Raw genomic sequence first — 23,007 nt, 5'->3', positions numbered from 1 at the left:
ACAAATTGTTCACCTAAATGAAAAAAAAATTTAAAAATATCAGAAATGTGTTATTTCAAAAAAATATCACAAATATACAGCTCAGTAATATCTTATTTAGGAAGTGTCAAAAAGGGGGCATTTTAATTTTAAAAAAGTATTTCCTCATTGTCATTTAGATGAAACTGATTTCAGAAACCTGACATGAACTCCCAACCAGTCCTGCTCCACCCAGCACTCTTTTCCTAGATTTACCTTTCATCAGAAACTATTCTCACAGCTCATTTCAGGCATTTGGATTCCCAGATAGCAGTACTAAGTTGAGTCTAACATCTCTCACCACTGTCCTGGCTTGAACCAAGACTTGGACACAATGGGGAATTCAGCTCAGAGTTTTCATAAAACTCTCCAGGGTCACTTTTCTCTGACAAAATCTTAGAAATCTGATTCTTGCAGCATCATGACTTCGTATTCACATGGATTCCCAAAACTCCACACAGATTAATGCAGTTTCATCCTCCCAATGCTGCCTTGCTTTTGCTGAAAAAACGAAAGCATCTTTCACTAAGGCAAGAAGGCTATGAAATCTCAGATATGTTTCCTTATTGACTTGTCCTTTCTCTGCTGTAATTTTTCTTCCACCAAGGATAATTTCATTCAAAAACATTTTAGCTCTTCCAGTAAATTTCTTCTGACCAACTATGAGGAAAGTTCCTAAATCTAGCAACAAAATCTTGAACTGAACATTCAGTCTTTAATACCTACTGTCTCTGTTGTATGTAAATCAGACACCAGATCACATGTATTTAATTCTAATATGTCAAGAATGCTTCATATACATGGAGTATTGTTACCACAGTGTGCAACATAATTATGTGGGTCCACCCACAGAAAAACATATTTGCATCAAAAACACTCGCCATCCCAAGTGTTTTGGTATTCATTCCTAGGTATCAGTCACTGAAGTTTCACTCAGATATAAATAGTGCTGCTCATAAATGGACAGGACACTATAAGAACACTGCCTATTTCTTAGCCCATGGTACTCTTGTCACTGTTGGGGAAGAGCCACTTCCAGAAATTGACTGGGATTCTTAGCTTTCAACACGGACACTAATGGGCTCTCTACAGGCTAACATCTTTGTGCATGTGGTCTTTAGTCACAGTATGTTCATCTTATTTTAATTGAGTAATGTAGAAATGCTTTTATAAATTAAGGGTTCAGGCCATTAACCGCTGGGGAACAGGAATGAAAAGCATGGCTGACACAGAAGGACAGAATGAAGGAAAGAGATGGCTTCAAGCGAAAATTAACAGCATCAATTTTTGGAGCAGAATTAACAGATAATATAGCACCACCAACACTGCTGCTGTCTATGGACAAATGTCTTCTTCAACCTTTCTCTTACCCTAAAAAAACCCTAGCTAATTATCTGTCTCGAACATACAGCCAAGAAACAGAAAAAACAATGTACAATATGAAGACAATGCTGTGAAAGACTGAACTTCCAACAACCAAACTGCCCATGAACGATCTACGAAGTCTGAATAAAGCTATAATTTGCTGAAAGAAAATATTCTACCTGTTGGCAAAATGACTTCTGCTTTCCATAGGAACTTGCACAGCAAACACTTCAGTGTCCAGCAAAGTAAGCCAATTCCATCCCTATAAATTTACTAAGCAGTCTTGATATTTTCAGGCCAAGCAGAATTATTTCTTGGCTATGATGAGAGCTTCTGTTTTTAATTTCTAGTGTAACAAATGCGAATAGTGTTATCTTCAGCTATTTAGCAATTAAAAAATTTTCTACAAATACTACAAGTACACTGAGAGCATGGAGAAGATCTTTAAATGGTGTAGCTGAAATGATCATATAAAGGGGTTATTAGAGGACATTTGCAAGAAATTAAAAATCACATTGTACCTCATTCAAAACAGTGCAATAACAGCCACCTCCTTTTCCCTGGAGAGTCTCCAGAGAGTTAACTTATAAGGATTTTAATAATCCTTTTCTTTTCCATTACAATCTCCTGAGAAAACATGAGCACTTGGAATGATTACGTTATGCCTTAGCTTGGGAAGGGCAGTATTTCATCACGTATTTCACTGAGCAATGTTTTGAAGAAGCATTTGTGGGTAACGCTAAAGGTGCCTTCCTCGCTTTTGGCCTGAGGTCACAGAGGTGTTTGTTAAAAGGGTAGAAATTGGTTTCCACATTTGGTCACACATTTGATTTCTCTTAAGTGTTCTCAACAAAGAGTGCTTTATTTATCTTCCACAAATATGCTATTGTGATTCATGATGAAGGAAAACCCGTCTGGTTGTCAAGGTGTGTCTGCTCTTGTTTAGAAGCTGCTACAGGACTCAAATCTCCCAAGACAGAGGAAATCAAGAGTATAGTAGCCAACCATGCTTCAAGAGAAAGGGATCGAATTGTTTTCACCCATATATAATTTCACTGACTTCAGTCAACTCATTCCAGGTCATATAATTGCAGGTGCTAAAGAATACACAAGCTAGGGCATTCCTCTCAGCGTTCGCCCAATGCTTCGGAGATACGCCAGGCATAAAGTTAGCAAATTGCTGGTTCTCTCTCCTCACCCAAAGGAGAGCAGAGAAGAATCTCTCTCATCAAGGATATCAAATTATTTCTGTTTTTTTAGGCAAAACAGACAGACTCTGACATGTAGATAAACTGGCCCCAACGCAGACTGGTAAAAAGGGTCTGAAGGTTGCCTCGGAGGCTTGAGCATGGGTCACTGCACTCAGGGCCAGATCCCCACAGTAGGTATCAAGAGTGAAGGTTTCTACCTTTTATAGCAGCACTAATGTGCCTGAATCTCACCCACTTCTCCCTTTCACTTCCCTTGCTTTCCCTTCACACTGGCTGCAGAGAAACTGGTGCTTTGCCATGGCAGCTCCCCATTCCCATATAGCAGTACAGGAGGACTGGCTGCTGTGGCTTGTGGCTGTATTCCACCATAGATCAACATAAAACAAACCCATTTGACAAACTCTTAGTTAAATTATTATTTGTTGCCCAATTTCTGAAATCACGATGAAGGATTTGGGATTCCTGGAAGGGACTTCTTGGAGGTACTGAGTTTCAGAAATCCCTGACCTCCCTCCCCCCAAAAGCACAGGATTTTGTGCTGGAAACTCCAGAAACAGGCACCCAGAAATCCCAGTTGCTTTTCATAACCTCTCTCAAATTTGAAACAAAACCCTGATATAAATCACAGTATTTTAGAAACATAATAGTGTCCTGTTTCCCACCCCTCAACATATAAAGCAGACAAAACAACAACACAGGACCCAAATAAAGCAGATAATTTCTTTGGCGACATTACACAGGCTAGTTGATTTTCTTCTCTTGCTTCCCTCCCACATTCAGGGATGAACATGCCATAAGGACTTTATTTACTCAGTAAGTTAAGCAATCTGGGTTATGAGAAAGCTTTCAAACAAACTATGAAACTTCTGCAAACTTCCCATTAACAGAACTCCCATCAGCAACAACCCTTTCCAACATATTCTTCTGCCACTGAACAATGCAATTTAAACTCTGCAATTCAGGCAAGAGACATGCATAAATGCAAATACTTTCCCTTTAGACAATAGAGCACAACACAGGAAAAGAGGAGCAAAAGAATATAGTCTATGTCCGATGCTTAATTCCCAGTTCAACCAGTTTCCCAGCTTGTTACAGCATTCTGTTCCCCCTTCTCATCACACTATCCAGCACTACCTACACAACACCAAAAAGCTAAATCCATACAGAAATAATAAATCGGCAACTCACTTGGAGAGGTTTGACAAGTTCTGCCTGCAGTATGATCTGCTGATCATGTCTGCAGCGTATGAATCAATGTGAACTGCTGGCAGCTTCAGGGAGCAAATGGATGGATGATCAGGGCGTGGAATGAGATAATAAAAATGTCATTATCCTTTCAGGCATGCAAGATGCATTGGATGCTCTTTCCACCCCACAGGTTAACCATTTGGTCGTTCCTGTAGCTCCGGTAATGACACACTCTGTTTGCCTCTTGTCAAGCTCATTATCTATCCTGTATCCTCCTCCCCTCACTTCACCCCCCTCTGCTCTGTGATCATATGATTTTTTTTTTTTTTTTTTTTTACTGTATTCTCTCTAATAGAACCTCTTCATTATGTCTGGGCCCATAGTTGCAGAAATTCCTGCAGATTTCTCAGCTGCTCAACTTGACTGACCAATGCTTGCATCCCATTTAGCTTTCAAAAGGAGTGCTTCTGTTTAACAAGCTTGTCTGAGCACCGACCAGCCTGAGAACAGCACAGAGGTGCCTTCACAAGTGTTTTCTTGTAGGAAAGTCACATTCCAGCCTGCCAAGAGATGATGAGGGGAAAGGACCCAAATATAGGTCCAGGAAACAGTCTTTACTTTTGATCACAAATCATTGCCTAAGCATTTTGCAGGCACTTGCATCCAGTCTAACTTGTGAAAGGTCAAGATGGATTAGATAGCTCAAAAGACTGGAGGGTGATTGCCAAACAGGAACAAATCCAGGGATGTGAGAAGTAGCTACAATCTCAACTGCAGACAAGGTAAGACCATCTTGTGTTTAGCAAAGGGATTAAAACAGAACTGGAGCTAAATCAAACCTAATAGACTCTCCTCAATGTCATTCCACCTAACCCAATGAGTGAGACAGGAAACAGAAGTGCAAAACCAGAGATTTAAATGGAGGTACCATCATGATTTCACATGCTTGGTTCTCATATCCCTTTTAAGCCTGCATCTGTGAATAAACTGAAACAGCTTACTGTGCAGACTTGCAGCCATTCCACCCCAGGGTCTGATCTTGTTAAATCTCATAAATTACAAGCATGGGTGTGGATGGATTAGTACTCCAAAGGGAAACCTCTAATGCAAGCTCACCCTTCTGTGGGAAGGAGCATGCGGGTTCAGTAGGTGGCACTCTTACCTTGGAGTGAACACCAAAGCAATCCTCTGCACCAAGCCATGGAGGATGCTGGATGTCCAAAGAGGCATCAGCCTTGACAGTTTGTTTTTTCTTAGAGCTTGCAAGAAACTGACGGCTGCACTTTGCTTGGGGCGCTGATACTCCTTTACGTTCTGCTCAAATCCTGCAGTCAATAATCACCTTTTTTTCCTCCTCAAAACTCCCTCTGCTTTCAAGGAGATATACTTTTGTGAAAAGGTAACAATTCTGTACTTATAAATAGGTGAATGATTCCTGTGGAAGAATGTAAAAGCTCAGGAGTTTTTGCACACTCAGAAATGGGTCTGCAATACCCCAAGATTTTGATATTTTTTCACATACAGTTCCTGCAGATCCAGCCTCTTGTTCTAAAGTCCATCTAGAAATCCAATCTTTTAGTGTACAAAATATACTGGAATTCTGCTCTGGAGCGAGGAAAGGCCGATAGTACTGATTGCAAAGGAAGAAAATATGGATTCCATTTCTGTGATTGCAGAGAGATCTGCAAATGAGATGAGTGTGCAGAAAGTAGGCCATCTCCACTTCTTTTACCTCCAGGAAAAGGAGGCATGTAAGGCATTGTGAATGCATAGAGTCCCTTAAAAATGATGGTAAGAAGGGAGTTATATCTACTCTCCCTGAAAAAGGCATTTCTACTATTGGGGAATTACAGAAACAGAATTCTTCCCTCTGGAAGACCATTAGTTAAACAGAGATTGTATCATTGTTCTGCCAAAATATACATTTTAATCAGATGCCAGAGTTGATGTTTATGAAACTATAAACTAGGTTCCCAGGCAGCCCTACAGATTTATCATACAGGTCTGTATTTACTACTGTGTCACAGAAATATTTTTTTTTCCCAAATGAGTGAGTTCTACACCCTTTTAAATCCATCCTTGAATAGTTAGACTATTGCAGTGTTCACAAACAAAACTGTTTCCATGCAGGATAAAAATAAAAGCAAACTGACTATCCTATGAAGCACTACATTCTACATCTTTGAAGAATAGTTTCAGATTTTTCAAAAATCTGACCCTACTCTCATGCAGATTCTAGCTCTAGACAAAAAGTCTAACCTGTTTGTTGTATCATTAGGAATAGGGGAAATCTCTTGCATTTGTAGTAAACCCCAAAACTGTTCAAAAATCTCTCCCATCTGTCAGAAAAATCTCTGTCTTTTTTCTTTGTTTTTCCAAATAATGAATTACAAAATTCTGGAGGAGAACTTCACTCTGTATGAAACAAAATTATTCACGTGGTCAGCCTATTTTTTATTTGAAGCAAGACTTCTAACACCAAATTGCATCTTCTTGCCCATATCTCTACAACACTACTGAGAATAAGAACAGAATTGCCTGTTGACTGAGCAATAAACAATAAGACCACACAAGTCTATCCTAAAATCATCACAGTATCACAGTATGTTTGGGATTGGAAGGGACCTCAAAAGACCATCTAGTCCACTCCCCCTGCTGGAGCAGGAACGCCTAGGTGAGGTCGCACAGGAACATGTCCAGGTGGGCTTTGAACGTCTCCAGAAAAGGAGACTCCACAACCTCCCTGGGCAGCCTGTTCCAGTGCTCTGTCACCCTCACTGAGAAGAAGTTTCTTCTCAAATTTAAGTGGAACCTCTTGTTTTCCAGCTCGATCCCATTACCCCTTGTCCTATCATTGTTTGCCACCGAGAAGAGCCTGGCTCCATCCTCGTGGCACTCACCCTTTATATATTTATAAACATTAATAAGGTCACCCCTCAGTCTCCTCTTCTCCAAACTAAAGAGCCCCAGCTCCCTCAGCCTTTCTTCATAAGGGAGGTGCTCCACTCCCTTAATCATCTTTGTTGCCCTACGCTGGACCCTTTCCAGCAGTTCCCTGTACTTCTTGAACTGAGGGGCCCAGAACTGGACACAATACTCCAGATGGGGTCTCACCAGGGTGGAGTAGAGGGGAAGGAGGACCTCTCTCGATCTACTAACCACTCCCCTTGTAATACACCCAAGGATGCCATTGGCCTTCCTGGCCACAAGGGCACAGTGCTGGCTCATGGTCATCCTGTTGTCCACCAGGACCCCCAGGTCCCTTTCCCCTACACTGCTCTCTAATATGTAATTTCCCAACCTATACTGGAACCTGGGGTTGTTCCTGCCCAGATGCAGGACTCTACACTTTCCATTCTTAAATTTCATTAGGTTATTCCCCGCCCAACTCTCCAGCCTGTCCAGGTCCCGCTGGATGGCAGCACAGCCTTCTGGTGTGTCAGCCGCTCCTCCCAGCTTAGTGTCATCAGCAAACTTGCTGATAGTACACTCTATTCCCTCGTCTAAATCGTTAATGAATATATTGAATAATATTGGCCCCAGTACTGACACCTGAGGCACTCCACTAGATACTGGCCTCCAACTAGACTCTGCACCATTGACTACCACTCTCTGGCTTCTCTCCTTAAGCCAGTTTGCAACCCACCTCACTACTCTATTGTCTAGACCACACCTCTTCAACTTAGCTGTGAGGATGCTGTGGGAGACTGTGCCAAAGGCTTTACTGAAGTCAAGGTAGACCACATCCACCGCTCTGCCATCATCCATCCACCTTGTTACATTCTCATAAAAGGCTATGAGGCTGGTCAAGCATGATTTACCCTTGGTAAAGCCATTCTGACTGCCCTAATAACCCTCTTATCCTTGATATGCCTTGAGATGGCACCAAGGATAAGCTGTTCCATTACTTTCCCAGGGACAGAGGTGAGGCTGACTGGTCTATAATTACCCTCCTTCTTGCCCTTTTTGAAGACTGGAGTGACATTTGCTTTCCTCCAATCCCCGGGCACCTCTCCCGTTTCCCAAGACTTGGCAAAGATGATGGAGAGCAGTCTGGCAATGACTTCGGCCAGCTTCCTCAGCACCCGTGGATGCATCCCATCTGGACCCATGGATTTATGGATGTCCAGACTATTTAATTGCTCCCTAACCCAGTCCTCATTGACTGAAACAAACTCCTCCATTGACCTGGCTTCATCCAGGGTCTCAGGGGTGCAGGGCTCCCCAGGGCAGTCTCCGGCAGAGTAGACAGAGACAAAGAAGGCATTCAGTAATTCTGCGTTCTCTGTATCTTCTGCCACCAGGGCACCCACCCCATTCATCAGTGGGCCTACATTGCCTCTGGTATTAGTTTTATCTGCTGTGTATTTGAAAAAGTTCTTTTTGCTGTCCTTGACCCCTCTCGCCAGCTGTAATTCATGTGCCACCTTTGCCTGTAAATTCATGTGCCACCTTTGTCTGTAAATCCATGTGCCACCTTTGCCTGTAAATGAAGAACTGAAGATAAATAGGGTGAGCAAATCCCACTTCCAAACAGTATAAGTCTCTCTGTCCAACAGTCTATATCGTTAATCTGTGAGAGGTGTCCTTCTCCACAACTGCTCAAAATGCTCTGCAGGATGGTATCCACATATTAATTTTTAATTTGACAGCACTAGCATTGATTTTTAGTTCCATCCAGAAATTGCTACAACCGTGATTCATTAAGCTTGTAAAGCTGCAAAATCAAATATGCAGTTCTGGATACAGGCATATTAATACACTGTGTGCAGGAAACGAGTATATGGCCAAGTGGACCTGGACTAACAGCAGCACTGTTGCACTGTGATGTGCCCTGGAGGCTTCACCTCAGATCTGTGCCCATCATTTAAGTCATAAAGCCCATTCAGCTGAGGAACAAGAGCTACTGGGACATATGGCGATTCAGTTTGCAACACAAAAGAGGGCTCTGACAAGGCAAATGTGTGCAATGCCAAACATTCACATGCAGTTGAGTGCAGACCCAACGGCTCCCTAAGTTTACAGCAATGCAGAACTGGTTCTCCTGAAAGAGGACAGGACTCCACCATGCTTGCAACTGCTTCAAAAAGAAATGGGAAGAGGATCTGACTCAGTCACAGATCACTGAACTTAATAATCGCTTTATTATTTCAAAGCCAAATGTTTGTTGTTTACTTGATGTGGTCTACCTTGACTTCAGTAAAGCCTTTGGCACAGTCTCCCACAGCATCCTCACAGCTAAGTTGAGGAGGTGAGGTCTAGACAATAGAGTAGTGAGGTGGGTTGCAAACTGGCTTAAGGAGAGAAGCCAGAGAGTGGTAGTCAATGGTGCAGAGTCTAGTTGGAGGCCAGTATCTAGTGGAGTGCCTCAGGTGTCAGTACTGGAGCCAATATTATTCAATATATTCATTAACGATTTAGACGAGGGAATAGAGTGTACTATCAGCAAGTTTGCTGATGACACTAAGCTGGGAGGAGCGGCTGACACACCAGAAGGCTGTGCTGCCATCCAGCGGGACCTGGACAGGCTGGAGAGTTGGGCGGGGAATAACCTAATGAAATTTAACAAGGGAAAGTGTAGAGTCCTGTATCTGGGCAGGAACAGCCCCAGGTTCCAGTATAGGTTGGGAAATTACATATTAGAGAGCAGTGTAGGGAAAAGGGACCTGGGGGTCCTGGTGGACAACAGGATGACCATGAGCCAGCACTGTGCCCTTGTGGCCAGGAAGGCCAATGGCATCCTTGGGTGTATTACAAGGGGAGTGGTTAGTAGATCGAGAGAGGTCCTCCTTCCCCTCTACTCTGCCCTGGTGAGACCCCATCTGGAATATTGTGTCCAGTTTTGGGCCCCTCAGTTCAAGAAGGACAGGGAACTGCTGGAGAGGGTCCAGCGTAGGGCAATGAAGATGATTAAGGGAGTGGAGCACCTCCCTTATGAAGAAAGGCTGAGGGAGCTGGGGCTCTTTAGTTTGGAGGAGACTGAGGGGTGACCTTATTAATGTTTATAAATATATAAAGGGTGAGTGCCACGAGGATGGAGCCAGGCTCTTCTTGGTGGCAAACAATGATAGGAGAAGGGGTAATGGGATCAAGCTGGAACACAAGAGGTTCCACTTAAATTTGAGAAGAAACTTCTTCTCAGTGAGGGTGACAGAGCACTGGAACAGGCTGCCCAGGGAGGTTGTGGAGTCTCCTTCTCTGGAGACATTCAAAACCCGCCTGGACATGTTCCTGTGAGACCTCACCTAGGCATTCCTGCTCCAGCAGGGGGATTGGACTAGATGATCTTTTGAGGTCCCTTCCAATCCCAAACATACTGTGATACTGTGATACTTTCTATAGTAACTTAACTGACAAGGATGCTCTCACTACACTGTGGCCCTGAGGTGAAGATCTTGCATATGGATCAGCAAGAGGCAAATCACCGTCTCCTAAGTCATTTCAAAAATTCACATGGCCATCTAAAGCATGAAAAACGTTGCAGAGAGGAGCTGTATGTCTCAGCCTGTTTTCATTTTATATTCTGATGCTTCAGAAATTATCACCTGGTGCTAAGACACCAAGAACCCTAAGGAAGACACTAGAAAGTGAAAAAAACTAAGTAAACAAGTGGTAAATGAACTAAGGCACTAAAGAGGTGTCAATCACACCAGTGAAATCAAGTGAAATGGCTCTATAAGAGTGTAGGCTTATCTATTACAACAATTCAAGGAACTACAGGGCTTTTCTTAGCTTCTCAACATTTAAAGCAGCAAAATGAGGAGGAGGAAGGAGAGGCGAGAGCTTTCCAAAAGGAAATTATTACTGGGAGGTTCCAACATCTACTCATATTAACAATAGGAATGTCCAGAGGTCATTCAGAGAGCCACTTAATGTTTTGTTTGTTATTTTTACTTTAAACATTCCTGCATGTAAGGCAGAGTTTTCAGTGACCTGATCACAATAGTCCATGAATCCTTTTTCTTTTGAGATTACAGGTAATTTAGAACCTGACAGAGGCACACACACCGCCAAGACCATGCCTTTTCACATTTAGCCTGTTCCTTTCTGCACCCTTCTGTGAACAGTGGATTTGCTGTGCTGCTCACTGGTCTTGTCCTGTCATTTAAATAACTTACTGTTTCTTCAGCTTTCTGTTTAGCCCTTTTCCAAGCTAAGGCAGTTTTAAAATGGGCAGGGAAATAAATTACAGAAACACATCTGATTTGTTTCAGAGACCCTACAGCACCTCTCCAATGTGCCACTAGTCTGAAGTAAGTAGGCAGAGTTTTAGAGAACTTTGCAAAGCTACAGACATTTTGCAAGAGAAACAGAACTCTGTTTTTTATGAAAATCCATTCTAATGACATTAACATCTGCTCCTTGTTTGAAGAATATTTTTAACTGTTCCTTCTCTGGGAAAATGAAAGATGCCACAGTCTCTTTCATGTTCTCACGGATTAGAACAACTGTTGGTATTTTTAAGGTCTTTTCTGAAATGCCCCAATACAGTTAGCTGCAGGGAAATCTGTGTATGCATCTCTCAAAGTAAAAAGGATCTACATTCACCCTCCTGTGATATTTCACTCTAGGACACTGGCATATGAGCAGGGACTTAATTTCACAGATGAACAACACTTGGTGTATTAAATCATATGCAGTAGGTAGAGTCTGGCAACCCATATGTAAAGTTGTGGAGTAAATCTGTTGAGTACTCATCAAAACAAGGCTATGTACTTTATAATTAAATAATACTGCACTGTCTCTTACTATGTATTTTTTTTCAGATACCTTTTTAAATATCTCAAGTAATGGAGACTGCAGTTTCCCAGTGTTAAGTTTTCCGCGCTCTTACAGGGTTCAGTACTAAGAAGCCATCCTGTGGCTATGACATCTGTTCCTTTATTTTTCAACTGTAACCTGTATTTATATCTACCTAGCTGCCTATAAACAGCAGGAGTGCCAAAAACTTTAATGTATTCAGTGAAAACTGTGTGTAATAATACTTACCCAGCCATTTAAGTGAATATATGTATTAAAATACATCCTCAGTTCACAGAATCATAGAATGCTAGGGACTGGAAGGAACCTCGAAAGATCATCTAGTCCATTCCCCTGTCGGAACAGGAACACCTAGATGAGGCTACACAGGAACGTGTCCAGCAGGTTTTGAATGTCTCCAGAGAAGGAGACTCCACAACCTCCCTGGGCAGCCTGTTCCAGTGCTCTGTTACCCTCACTGAGAAGAAGTTTCTTCTCAAGTTTAAGTGGAACCTATTGTGTTCCAGCTTGATCCCATTACCCCTTGTCCTATCATTGTTTGCCACCGAGGAGAGCCTGGCTCCATCCTTGTGACACTCAGCCTTTGTATATTTGTAAACATTAATAAGGTCACCCCTCAGTCTCCTCTTCTCCAAACTAAAGAGACCCAGCTCCCTCAGCCTTTCTTCATAAGGGGAAACCCTAAAGAGACCCAGCTCCACTCCCTTAATCATCTTGGTTGCCCTACACTGGACTCTCTCCAGCAGTTCCCTGTCCTTCTTGAACTCAGGAGCCCAGAACTGGATACAATATTCCAGGTGTGGTCTCACCAGGGCAGAGTAGAGAGGAAGGAGAACATCTCTCGACCTACTAACCACCCCCCTTCTAATACACCCCAGGATGCCATTGGCCCTCTTTGCCACAAGGGCACAGTGCTGCCTCATGGTCATCCTGCTGTCCACCAGGATCCCCAGGTCCCTCTCCCCTACACTGCTCTCTAATGGATCATCGCCCAACTTATACTGGAACCTGGGGTTGTTCCTGCCCAGATGCAATACTCTACACTTGCCCTTGTTATATTTCATTAAATTTTTCCCTGCCCAGCTCTCTAGCTTGTCCAGGTCCCGCTGGATGGCAGCACACCCTTCTGGCATGTCAGCCACTCCTCCCAGCTTGGTGTCATCAGCAAACTTGCAGATAGTACACTCTATCAGTTTGGAATATGTAGTTTTGGGTTTGGACGTATGCCTGTGCAAATCAAGAAGGCACATGCAATCAGTTTGCTTGCTCACATGGATACATTATCATGTAGTGAATGCCTTAGCAAATGACAGAACTACCTGCATAAGACAAGTTCTGCAGGACTGAGAACACAACCCTGTACTTCAAAACGCAGGAGTCTGAAGCCTGAAATTGTAGACACTTGCAACAATGTACTTCCAGATAGGGAAGACCCACACAGAGCCCATGCAGCACTCAGTCTTATCTGATGCCTGCTTTTCTGGGACACACCAGCCTTGGAAAGCACAGGCGGCAGTTTGGTCCTCTGCAGGGAAGCAAATTTTATTTTCTTTGACTGTCCTCAGTTCTCGAGGTATTAATATCACCCTGCTTCTCACATGGAGAAGTTACTGACTGTATGTATAGCTGTAGCAGTAAACAAAACAAACTCCGAGACAAGTGTTAAAATGATATTCCAAGGAGAACTTCAACTGTAAATTGAAACTTGATTAGAAAAACATATTTGCTGGTGTTTGCATTCTCTATCAGTTACTTATGGGGCAATGCACAATCCAGAAATAAAGAAGCATAATATTTCAAAGTTGTGATAGACTATTTCCACCAAGGCATAGCTTTTGTTTTATGTCAGGTTTTCACGGCTTTCAAATAAACACTAAGATCCAAACAATAGCCTTCATATAACAGCCAGGATATAGCTACCTTCTGGTCACTTGAACAACTAAAATAGAGGAAACCATAATGAGGGCAGCACTTGTAAAGGCCATCTTTACCTCATTTCCCTATGGCCCAGCAGTGTCATCAATGAGTGGCAGACTCGGATCCCCTCACCCTCTGAGCAGGAACCTATTTCTCTCCAGCTGCCAGCAGCCGCAGAGGGAAGGACCAGCGTTTCCTCATTCACTTCTGCACCCATGTTTTTGTGCTGCATGCATTTCAGGGACAGATGCCAATTCTCACAGCAATGAAAAGCAATCTATTATTTTTGCTGGCAAATTTTAAAATTTGCTGTCTCTCTTTTATACCTGAACTGTAGCTTGCTTGGAGCAATAACTGTTATAAATAAATTTCACCCTTAGCAGTGAGAAAGTAACCTGTGGTTTGGTTTGTAGTACTTCTGCTTACAGATAATACTTGCAGAGTCCACAAAACAGAAGGCTGAATAAGCTGCCAATGATGTCAGTGCAAGTTGTCTCCACCTAACTGTTTCTGGCAATAGCTAATTTCAGCAACACTTTCAACAACAGGTTTTATACCAAATTATTAATGTTATTTTTAATATATTAACAGGCATGCTCCAAACATCATTATTCACTTCAAACTTAGCAAAAAAAAAACCTGAAAGAGCCACAATGCAGTAGGTGTGATACAAACATAGAGGACAGATGCATCTCTAGCCACAACAGGTTATGCCTTGATTTTACTACTGAGCAGGCATGACTGGAAACTTCAACCAAAACTCCTTAACAGACACTCCCATAAACAACAGTAAACTCATGAAGTGTGAAGTGTGAGATCTGTTCACCCCTGTGTGCCATCAAATACCAGCGAGTGCACCCACTATCTCATGTCAGTCTGAAGCCATGGTCCGAGTCCAGCCTTCAGGCTTGATCCTTCCCTGCTGGAAGGGTTTATCTAAATGTGTACACAGGCACACACACAGAGCTCTGGAAAGGGAAGAGCATTTCCTGCTGGGCCAATTTATGGAGACATTCCTGTACCAAAAGCTCCTATCTTATGATACTCTGAATTTTACTGGTGAACAACATCCAAGCCCTGGTTGGGAACTTGACTTTACAAACAACCCAATAAACTCAGCTAGCAAAAGCCATCCAAATTCCATCAAAGGCAGCAACTGTTCAACAGCTTATGCCACTCGAACAGCTCAGAGGTATCCAAAACGCAAACCTTGACTAGAAGTTTGGGCCGTTCTTATCCCTGAACTTAGCTTAAAAACATGAAATTGGAGCCTCAGAACAGGACCCTGCACAAGGCAGGATGTCTGACTTGACCGCTCATTTTTCATATCTGTTAATGGCCCTTAGGTGTTTTGGAAGGGGCTTTATTTCACTAGCTGCAGAGGGATTACCAACTAACCGGATGCTTCCAGGAACTTTCAGAGAGCAAACAGTGTCAGTTTATTTAATAACTTTCAAAGTGAAACTAAAATCTTGTCCAAATCATGTCTCCTCTGATTTAATTAAAACGCACCACACATACTGCAATGCTCTGTTAATCATTAACAAAGTTAATTGAAGACAGAAGATGAGTCTTTTCTTTCCTTCAAAAGCCTCTAGCCAGGGGAAAACTTCAAAAAACATTCCAAAAAAAAGACGAGTAGAGTATGATTTTTGTTAGAATGGTCAACATATTGGTATGTTTTTCCCCGTCTTCTGTATTTCTGATTCCTATAGGAATGCACATTAAAAGAGAGGCTTGGTGGTTTGGTTTGGTTTGTTTTCTTGGCAAAATACCTTTCCCAAATTTTCGAAATGTTGCCTGGTATCTGCGTCAATATGACAGTCATTGGGTTTGACAGCACTCAGATTGCTAAATCCACACAAAAATACTTTGGAAATTATGGGCTAGTTATACATCCAGTTTCATTCAAATACACTTTAGCAAACATGCAAGGAGAGGGTGTGCCCCATCCCTGTTATTCCTTCACTTCTGTAGTTCACAACAGAGATTTCTTCAGCATGCTAATCTCTGTCCTAAATTTTAGAGTCACAGCTATAGCTGGCTGATAAATCTCCTTAGCACTCCTGTCCCAATCCATTTTCACTTTCCATTATGACCTAGCAACCCGTGAAACTTACTCTACCTGTGCAGCAAGCCTTTCCAACTTCTTGCAGGGAGGAAATTAAACAGTGTTAGAAGTGTAACACTTTGTGGACTATTCAAGAAACAGGATACATCTAACATCTATTTTTCCAATAATTCACCTTTTTTGAAGGAAACAAAAAAAAAGGAAAGCCCAAACAAAAAAAGTTTTTTCTTCACTTTCTTCAGGTCTTAGGCAAATGTAAACACAAAATCTTTCAGTCTCATCGGTACAGTTGTTATTTAATGGGATCTTCCTCTTGAAAATAACAAAGGGTCAAGGCTGAACACTTCCACAAGGCCTGTCATATCAGATCAGGATGGCACTTTGTTAAGGCCGGATTCTTGCCTCCAGCCATGGCTCACGCCTAATATTTTAGAGGAAAGCAATGGGAAAAGAAAAAAGGCAAACCATGCTGCACCTGGTCTTATTGCGCAAAGCTCTTCCCGTGGAGCAAAATTCCTCTTTGTCCCCTGCAGGCAGGCAGCTTGGCGTCTGCCACGTACAGGCATTGCTGTCTGCACTGTAGAGTCTTTAAAAAAAAGTAATTTATTGCAGGGTTACACACATAAAAGGGTATCAAGAGTCAAAATGAAATCACCATAAATATTTAGCATTCGCATTGCTGTGTGTGCATCTAATATTCTGGGGACTTAAAATATTCCAATGTAGTAACAGACCCAAATATATTTTTTCTTTGTTATTTCTCTGAGTACTTAAGCACTAATACACATTTCTGCACTGCAGTACCTGAAATCTATTGTAATTTAGAAACAACTGCACATGAACAACTCCTTAAGGCACCCTGTATGTGTTTCCCAGTTTCTCCTGCAACATGTTGCTCTCAGGCCACACCTAACACTATCAGGATAGTCCAGGTTTGAGCAAATTCCGAAGACCATTTCTTCCCAAATGCACTGTACACGCTCACATTCATATTAAGGGGCTCAATATGTCTGCAAAAGGACACACCCATGCGCTCAGGGTTGCAGGACAGGGTCCAGACCTCATCCACACTACCCAGACAGCCCAAGGAGGACGTGTAGGCACGATGCAAATGGTCGCCCCAGCTCAGCACTTCCTGAGCACAGCCCAGCATGTGAGGGCCAGCTGGCAGCAGGTACCACAGATGGGAAGCCCTGGACAACAGGCCTAAATACTTCAATATCTGAACTGTTCAGCAGACAGGTAGGAGCATGTAAGGAAAGCCTCTTGGGTCTGACTTCCTGCTGAGCAGGCTTGAGCCCCCAGAACGTGTGTGTAGCCTTAGGTCCCCCCTGTCAGCAGAAAATCATGAGCCGCTTGGGAGGGAGATCTGTGGGAAGGAAGAAGAGAGGCAGTCCTTTTACTACATATGGGTATTTTTGTTATTTTTCTAGGTCTGTTCTGTTTTTCTAAACAACTTGTGTTCTGAAAGTAAGCATTTTCTATCACTCCAAAGAGGAGGCAACTGGAGACAAACCCATTCTTAGAGCACCATCTTTGCACTTACACAGCTTCTTACAAACATTTAAAGGTTTTCATAGTAATAATTAACCACATCTCACTAAAATGGGCACTAGAAATTTTAATTCACTAAAACTCTCCGAAACTATTAAAATCGTGTTTCCAATAAACATTTCAGAAATGTACGAAAGAGAGAAATTAGGAAGGATTTTCAGAAACTTGGCAGAGTTTCAAATACTTTTAATACTTTGGAACATTTTTTTTCTCTTGCAAAAAAGTTTAGCAGCTTTTTCATCAAGACCAAGAATGTCCATTATTCTCCTCCCACCTGACTGAAGACAGTAGGTCAAGGGAAAGGGATGAATGGAAACAAGTCCACACCCGAGGTAGCAGGTGAAACATCCTCTTGCCCACCCCACTCTCCCAGGAACCTCCATTCAACAGGTACAAGGCCCTGGAAGTGGAAGGCCAGTCTATGGCTGATGAAAGTGAAAGGACCATCTACACCATCTACACAACAATTGCTCACATGATCTGAAAGGTCTACACCCCATATTAAGACCACCTCTGCAAGAAAGAAAAGAAGGGTTGTAGTTGTAGGTGACTCTCTTCTAGGGAGTATGGAGGGTCAAACATGCCGGAAGGACCCTCTTAGGGAGGTTTGCTGCCTTCCTGGTGCCCACGTTAAGGACATCACCAGGAAACTTCCCAGCCTGGTACAGCCCTTGGACTACTACCCATCACTGGTTTTTCATGTGGGTGGCGATGAGGTTGCAACCCATAATCCAAGAGCAATTAAAAGAGGCTTCAAGGCCTCGGGACAGTCGGTGAGGGAATCAGGAACACAGGTTATTTTCTCCTCTCTTCTTCCAGTCATGAGCAGTGACATTAGAAGAAACAGACAGGTGCACTCTATTAACACATGGCTCTGCGGCTGGTGTCACTGCCACAATTATGGATTTTTTTGCTATCAGGATGGCCAACACAACACTGGGTTTGCTGGTGTCAGATGGAGTTCACCTTACACATAAGGGGAAGAGGGTCTTTGCACACAAGGTAGCAGGGTTTATTGAGAGGGTTTTAAACTAGATATGATGGGGGAGGGGATGTAATCAGGCTGACCTGTGACATGCTGTGGGAGGAGACAGCAAGCACAGAGGGGTGAGGTAAAGCAGTCTCTAAACTGATGAGGTTTTGGGGCTGGGTCCGAAGTGGTGATGCTCATGCAATGACATCCAACTGACGAATGTGCTGGACCAATCAGGGCAGTGACAAATATTCCTTAGGTGCCTCCCAAGATGAGAACCAGAAGGCCAGCCACCTCAAGGGTATGCATGGCTGCGGTAGATCTTTCTGCACTCCTCATAAGAAACCTGCATGCGGAGTACTTCCCTGAAGTGTCTGTACAACAACGCGCATAGCATGGGGAATAAACAGGAAGAATTAGAGATATATGTGCATTCACAGGGTCATGATCTCGTTGCTATTATGGAGACGTGGGACAGCTCACATGACTGGAATGTTGTCATGGAAGGCTATGTACTTTTTAGGAAAGACAGGCCAGCAAGGCAAGGTGGAGGAGTTGCACTTCATGTGAGAGCAACTTGAATGTCTTGAACTCTGCCTAGGAGGGGACGATGAATGAGTTGAGTCCTTATGGGTAAAAACTAAGGGACAAGCTAACAAGGGGGACACTGTTGTGGGTGTTTGCTACAGGTGACCTGGTCACCAGGAGGAAGTTGATGAGGCTTTATACAGACAGCTGAAAGTAGCTGCACGATCACATGCCCTGGTTCTCATGGGAGACTTCAGTCACCCTGAGGTCTGCTGGGTGGGCAACACAGCTAAGGAAACACAGTCCAGGAGGTTCCTGCAGATCATTGATGAAAAGTTTTTGACAAAGATGGTGGATGAGCCAACAAGGAGAAACATACTGCTGGACCTTGTCCTAAGAAACCAAGAAGAACTGGTTGGAGATGTCACGGCTGGGGGCAGCCTCAGCTGCAGTGACCATGAGATGATAAGAGTTCAGGATCCTGCATAGAGGAAGCAGGACAATAAGCAGGACTGAAACCATGGACTTCAGCAGGGTGAACTTCGGCCTCTTCAAGGTCCTGCTTGGAAGAATCCCATGAGATAGGGCTCTAGAAGGTACAGGGGTCTAAGAGAGCTGGCTAATATTCAAACGTCACTTCCTCTAAGCTCAAGACTGATGCATCCCTATGAGGAAGAAATCAAGTAAAGGGAGTAAGAGGCCAGCATGGACGAGTAAGGAACTCCAGTCAAAACTCACGTGGAAGAAGGATGTTTATGTAATGTAGAAAAGGGACAGATCACCTGGAAGGAACATAAAGAGGCTGTTAGAGTATGCAGGGATGTGGTGAGGAAGGCCAAGCTACGCTTGGAAGCAAGGCTGGCCAGGGATGTCAAAGACAAAACCAAGGGCTTCTTCAAGTACATCAGCAGCAAAAGGAAGGTTTGGGAAAATGTAGGTCCACTGCTGAATGAGGAGGGTGACGGATGATACAGAGAAGGCAGAGTTACTGAATGCCTTCTTCACTTCCATCTTTACTGCTAAGACCAGCCCTCAGGTATCCCAGACCACAGAGACATGAGAGAAGGTCTGGTAAAAGGAAGACTTTCCCTTAGTTGAAGAAGATAAGGTTAGAGATCGTTTACACAAACTGGACATCCACAAATCCACGGGCCCCAAGGGAATGCACCCACAAAGTGCTGAGAGGGTTGGCAGATGTTATTGCAAAGCCATTTTCCATAATCTTTGAAAGGTCTTGGAGAATAGGAGATGTGCCTGAGGACTAGAAGAAAGCCAATGTCTCTCCAGTCTTCAAAAAAGGCAAGAAGGATGACCCAGGAAACTACAGGCTAGTCGGCCTCACCTCCATCCCTGAAAAGGTGATGAAACATCTCATTCTGGATGTCATCTCCAAGCATGTGGAGGAAAAGAAGGTTATCAGGAGTAGTCAGCATGGGTTCACCAACAGGAAATCACGTTTGACCAACCTGACAGCCTTCTATGATGGTATGACTGACTGGGTTGACAAGGAAAGAGCAGTGGACCTTGTCTACCTTGACTTCAGCAAGGCTTTTGACACCGTCTCTCACAACATCCTCATAGGCAAGCTCAGGAAGTGTGGGCTGGATGAATGCACAGTGAGATGGATCAAGAAGTGGCTGGATGGCAGAGCTCAGAGGGTTGTGATCAATGGTGCAGAGTCTGTTTGGGGGCCTGCAGTTAGTGGGGTGCCCCAGGGGTCAGTACTAGGTCCAGTCCTGTTCAACCTCTTCGTCAATGACCTGGATAAAGAGACTGAGTGAACCGTCATCAAATTTGCTGATGATACCAAGGTGCGAGAAAGGGCTGACACACCAGAAGGCTGTGCTGCCGTTCAGCAAGAACTGGACAGGCTGGAGGACTGGGCAGAGAAGAACCTAATGAAGTTCCACAAGGGAAAGTGTAGGGTCCTGCACCTGCAGAGAAATAACCCCAGGCACCAGTACAGGCTAGGAGGGGACCTGCTGGAAAGCAGCGCTGCAGAGAAGGACTTGGGAGTTCTGGTCAACAACAGGTTGACCATGAGTCAAAAATGTGCCTTTGTGGTCAAGAAGACCAATGGTATCCTGGGGTGCATTAAGAAGAGCATGACCAGCAGTTCAAGAGAGGTTTTCCTCACCCTCTACTCTGCCCTGGTGAGGCTGCATCTAGAGTACTGCCTCCAGTTCTGGGCTCCCCAGTTTAAGAAGGACAAGGAATGATGGAGGGAGTCCAGTGTTGGGCTACGAAGATGATTAGGGGCCTAGAGCACCTTTTTTATGAGGAGAGACTGAGAGCACTGTCTGTCTTCAGCCTGGAGAAGAGAAGGCTGAAAGGGGATCTTATCAAAGCTTATAAATAGCTCAAGGGTGGATGTCAAGAGGATGGGACCAGACTCCTTTCAGTTGTGCCCAACAATAGGATGAGGGGCAATGGGCACAGACTGAAGCATAGGAAGTTCTGTCTGAATATGAGGAAAAACTTATTTACTTTGAGGGTGACAGAGCACTGGAACAGGCTGCCCAGGGAGGTTGTGGAGTCTCCTTCTCTGGAGACATTCAATACCTGCCTGGACACATTCCTGCGCAATCTATGCTTCACAATCCTAGGCATACCTGCTTTAGCAGGTGGATTGGACTAGATGATCTCCAGACATCTCTTCCAACCCTAACCATTCTGTGATTCTGTGACTTATACTGAAAACTGCTGTGAAATTTGGAGCTTAAAATTAAGCAAGGACCCCAGGATTTGACCCTGTGGAAAGCAGAAAAATCCCATCAGCTTCAAATGTCAAGGTAGACTCTGAAAGCAGAATGCAAGCATTAAACTGAATTTGTCTCAGTCTGCCAACAAGTAAGCTAACCAACTATTGATGAGATGTTCAGCAGTAAAACTTAGCTCTTATTTTTAGTGTCGAAGCTCTGGAAAGGAGTGTTTCAGGCTCTCATAAGCCAGATGCTATCTCAGCGAGGGCTTCTAAAGCCTCCAAAGAGCTCTGAAACCAATCAAGGATCTTTGGGGTTTTCCCAGCATGTTTAGAAATAGGAAAGGGAGCCAGGATACATAATTCTGATATGCTCATTAAAACCATCAACGACACCAATACTCATGGAAAGTACACTGTGTAATCAAAACCAAACTTATTTTGGGTGAGTGCTTAATGGATTCATCTCTGGCATCTGGGATTTGTAAAGGGCAAACAGGCTCTTTCCTCACAGCCAGGTTGGGTAGCCTGTCCAAGGGCAATGGTCTAACTGAGGGGATGATCCCACGGCTATGCTGCCCACGGGACACTCTGTTCCCTTCCTTCTTGCCAATGTGTCCCAGCCACCCTCCCCCACATGCGAGGAGGACCTGACAGTGGGGTGTGGGCAGCAAAACAGCACCCTGACCCCACATGGTAGGAGCTAGGACATTCATGCGACCAAGGCATCTGGGAGAAACATTGCTGCCTGCGTAGGCTTCTCCCTCTGCACTACAACCCCACCAGCCTTGAGCAAGCCCCAGTGGAGACACCATTCAACAATGGGGAAAGGACCAACAGCAGGTCCTGCCACCTCTCCAAACACCATTATGGAGAAAGACTCCTGCTGTATCACTTGATGCAATTTAAATGAACATCTGCAACACTTGCGATCTTATACAAAAATAACCGGCCTTGGCCAGTTCTGAACCCGAAGAACAGGAGAAAGCAGATATTTTGGGAGCGTAGGAAACTGCACAGAAAATAAACAAGCATAGTGTGATCCTTCACTGGTATTTTATTCCTAACTGTATTATTCAAATGTGCATTCCCCTTAAATAGAATCCCTTTCCAAAACCCAATTTTGGCCACACCCTTGTATTTCAATTCCAAATATGTTTCTTAACGTGTACTTCTCAAGAAAACCAAAAACCTAGACAATATACTTCTCAAATAACCCAATCAAATTATGGGATGTTTTCTTTCTCCATTCCTCCTAGGGAGGAAAAAATATGAATCCAAATAATACCTAGGTAGGAAAATATTTCTATATTTACATTTTATGATTTACAGAATCAAAATACAGACACTTTTTGAAACACTAGAACCTTTCTTGTGATTTTTTCTCTAAAATTTTCCCTGAAAAAAATCTCTTATCTATGATAAGACATAACATGGACAATGTCAGGGGATAGAAACTTCTTTGGAGAAAGTCAAAGGAAATTGAGTCAACTGGGAAGACAAGCCTGATACTTAACCGTGGCCTGGATATTCCTGCTGCACATGACAAGGCTTGAGAGGTTAAATGTGGTTCTGAAAGGAGTACTGCATTTTTGTATTTAGAAACTCTACATTTAATTGAAACAAGAGATAAAGAAAAATATCCTTTGATGAACAGGGTTTGGCTTTAGGCATTTTCTTATCAAGATGGCCATGTTCAGAACACACCCACCAACATATC

At 43.4% G+C, this 23,007-nt stretch overlaps 1 protein-coding gene across 39 annotated transcripts in view; it reads right to left on the bottom strand.

Moving 5' to 3' along the window:
- Nucleotides 1-23,007, bottom strand: part of CALD1 (caldesmon 1) — a 255,661-nt gene that overhangs the window by 57,211 nt on the left and 175,443 nt on the right. For 2 of the 39 annotated variants that reach the window (XM_021298741.2, XM_065029826.1), the window contains exon 1: nucleotides 3,783-4,043. The exons of 36 other annotated variants lie outside the window; for them this stretch is intronic. In XM_021298741.2, the coding sequence (XP_021154416.2) occupies nucleotides 3,783-3,829 (47 nt within the window). In that variant the 5' untranslated portion in view covers nucleotides 3,830-4,043. Of the gene's footprint in view, nucleotides 1-3,782; nucleotides 4,044-23,007 lie in introns of those variants that run through there. One more of the 39 variants, XM_065029820.1, reaches the window with a different exon arrangement.

This window comes from Columba livia, chromosome 1 (genome assembly GCF_036013475.1).
Source record: "Columba livia isolate bColLiv1 breed racing homer chromosome 1, bColLiv1.pat.W.v2, whole genome shotgun sequence".
Classification (NCBI taxonomy): Eukaryota; Metazoa; Chordata; class Aves; order Columbiformes; family Columbidae; genus Columba; species Columba livia.
The sequence above is the reverse complement of the archived record's forward strand: the minus strand, read 5'-3'. Positions and strand labels throughout refer to the sequence as shown.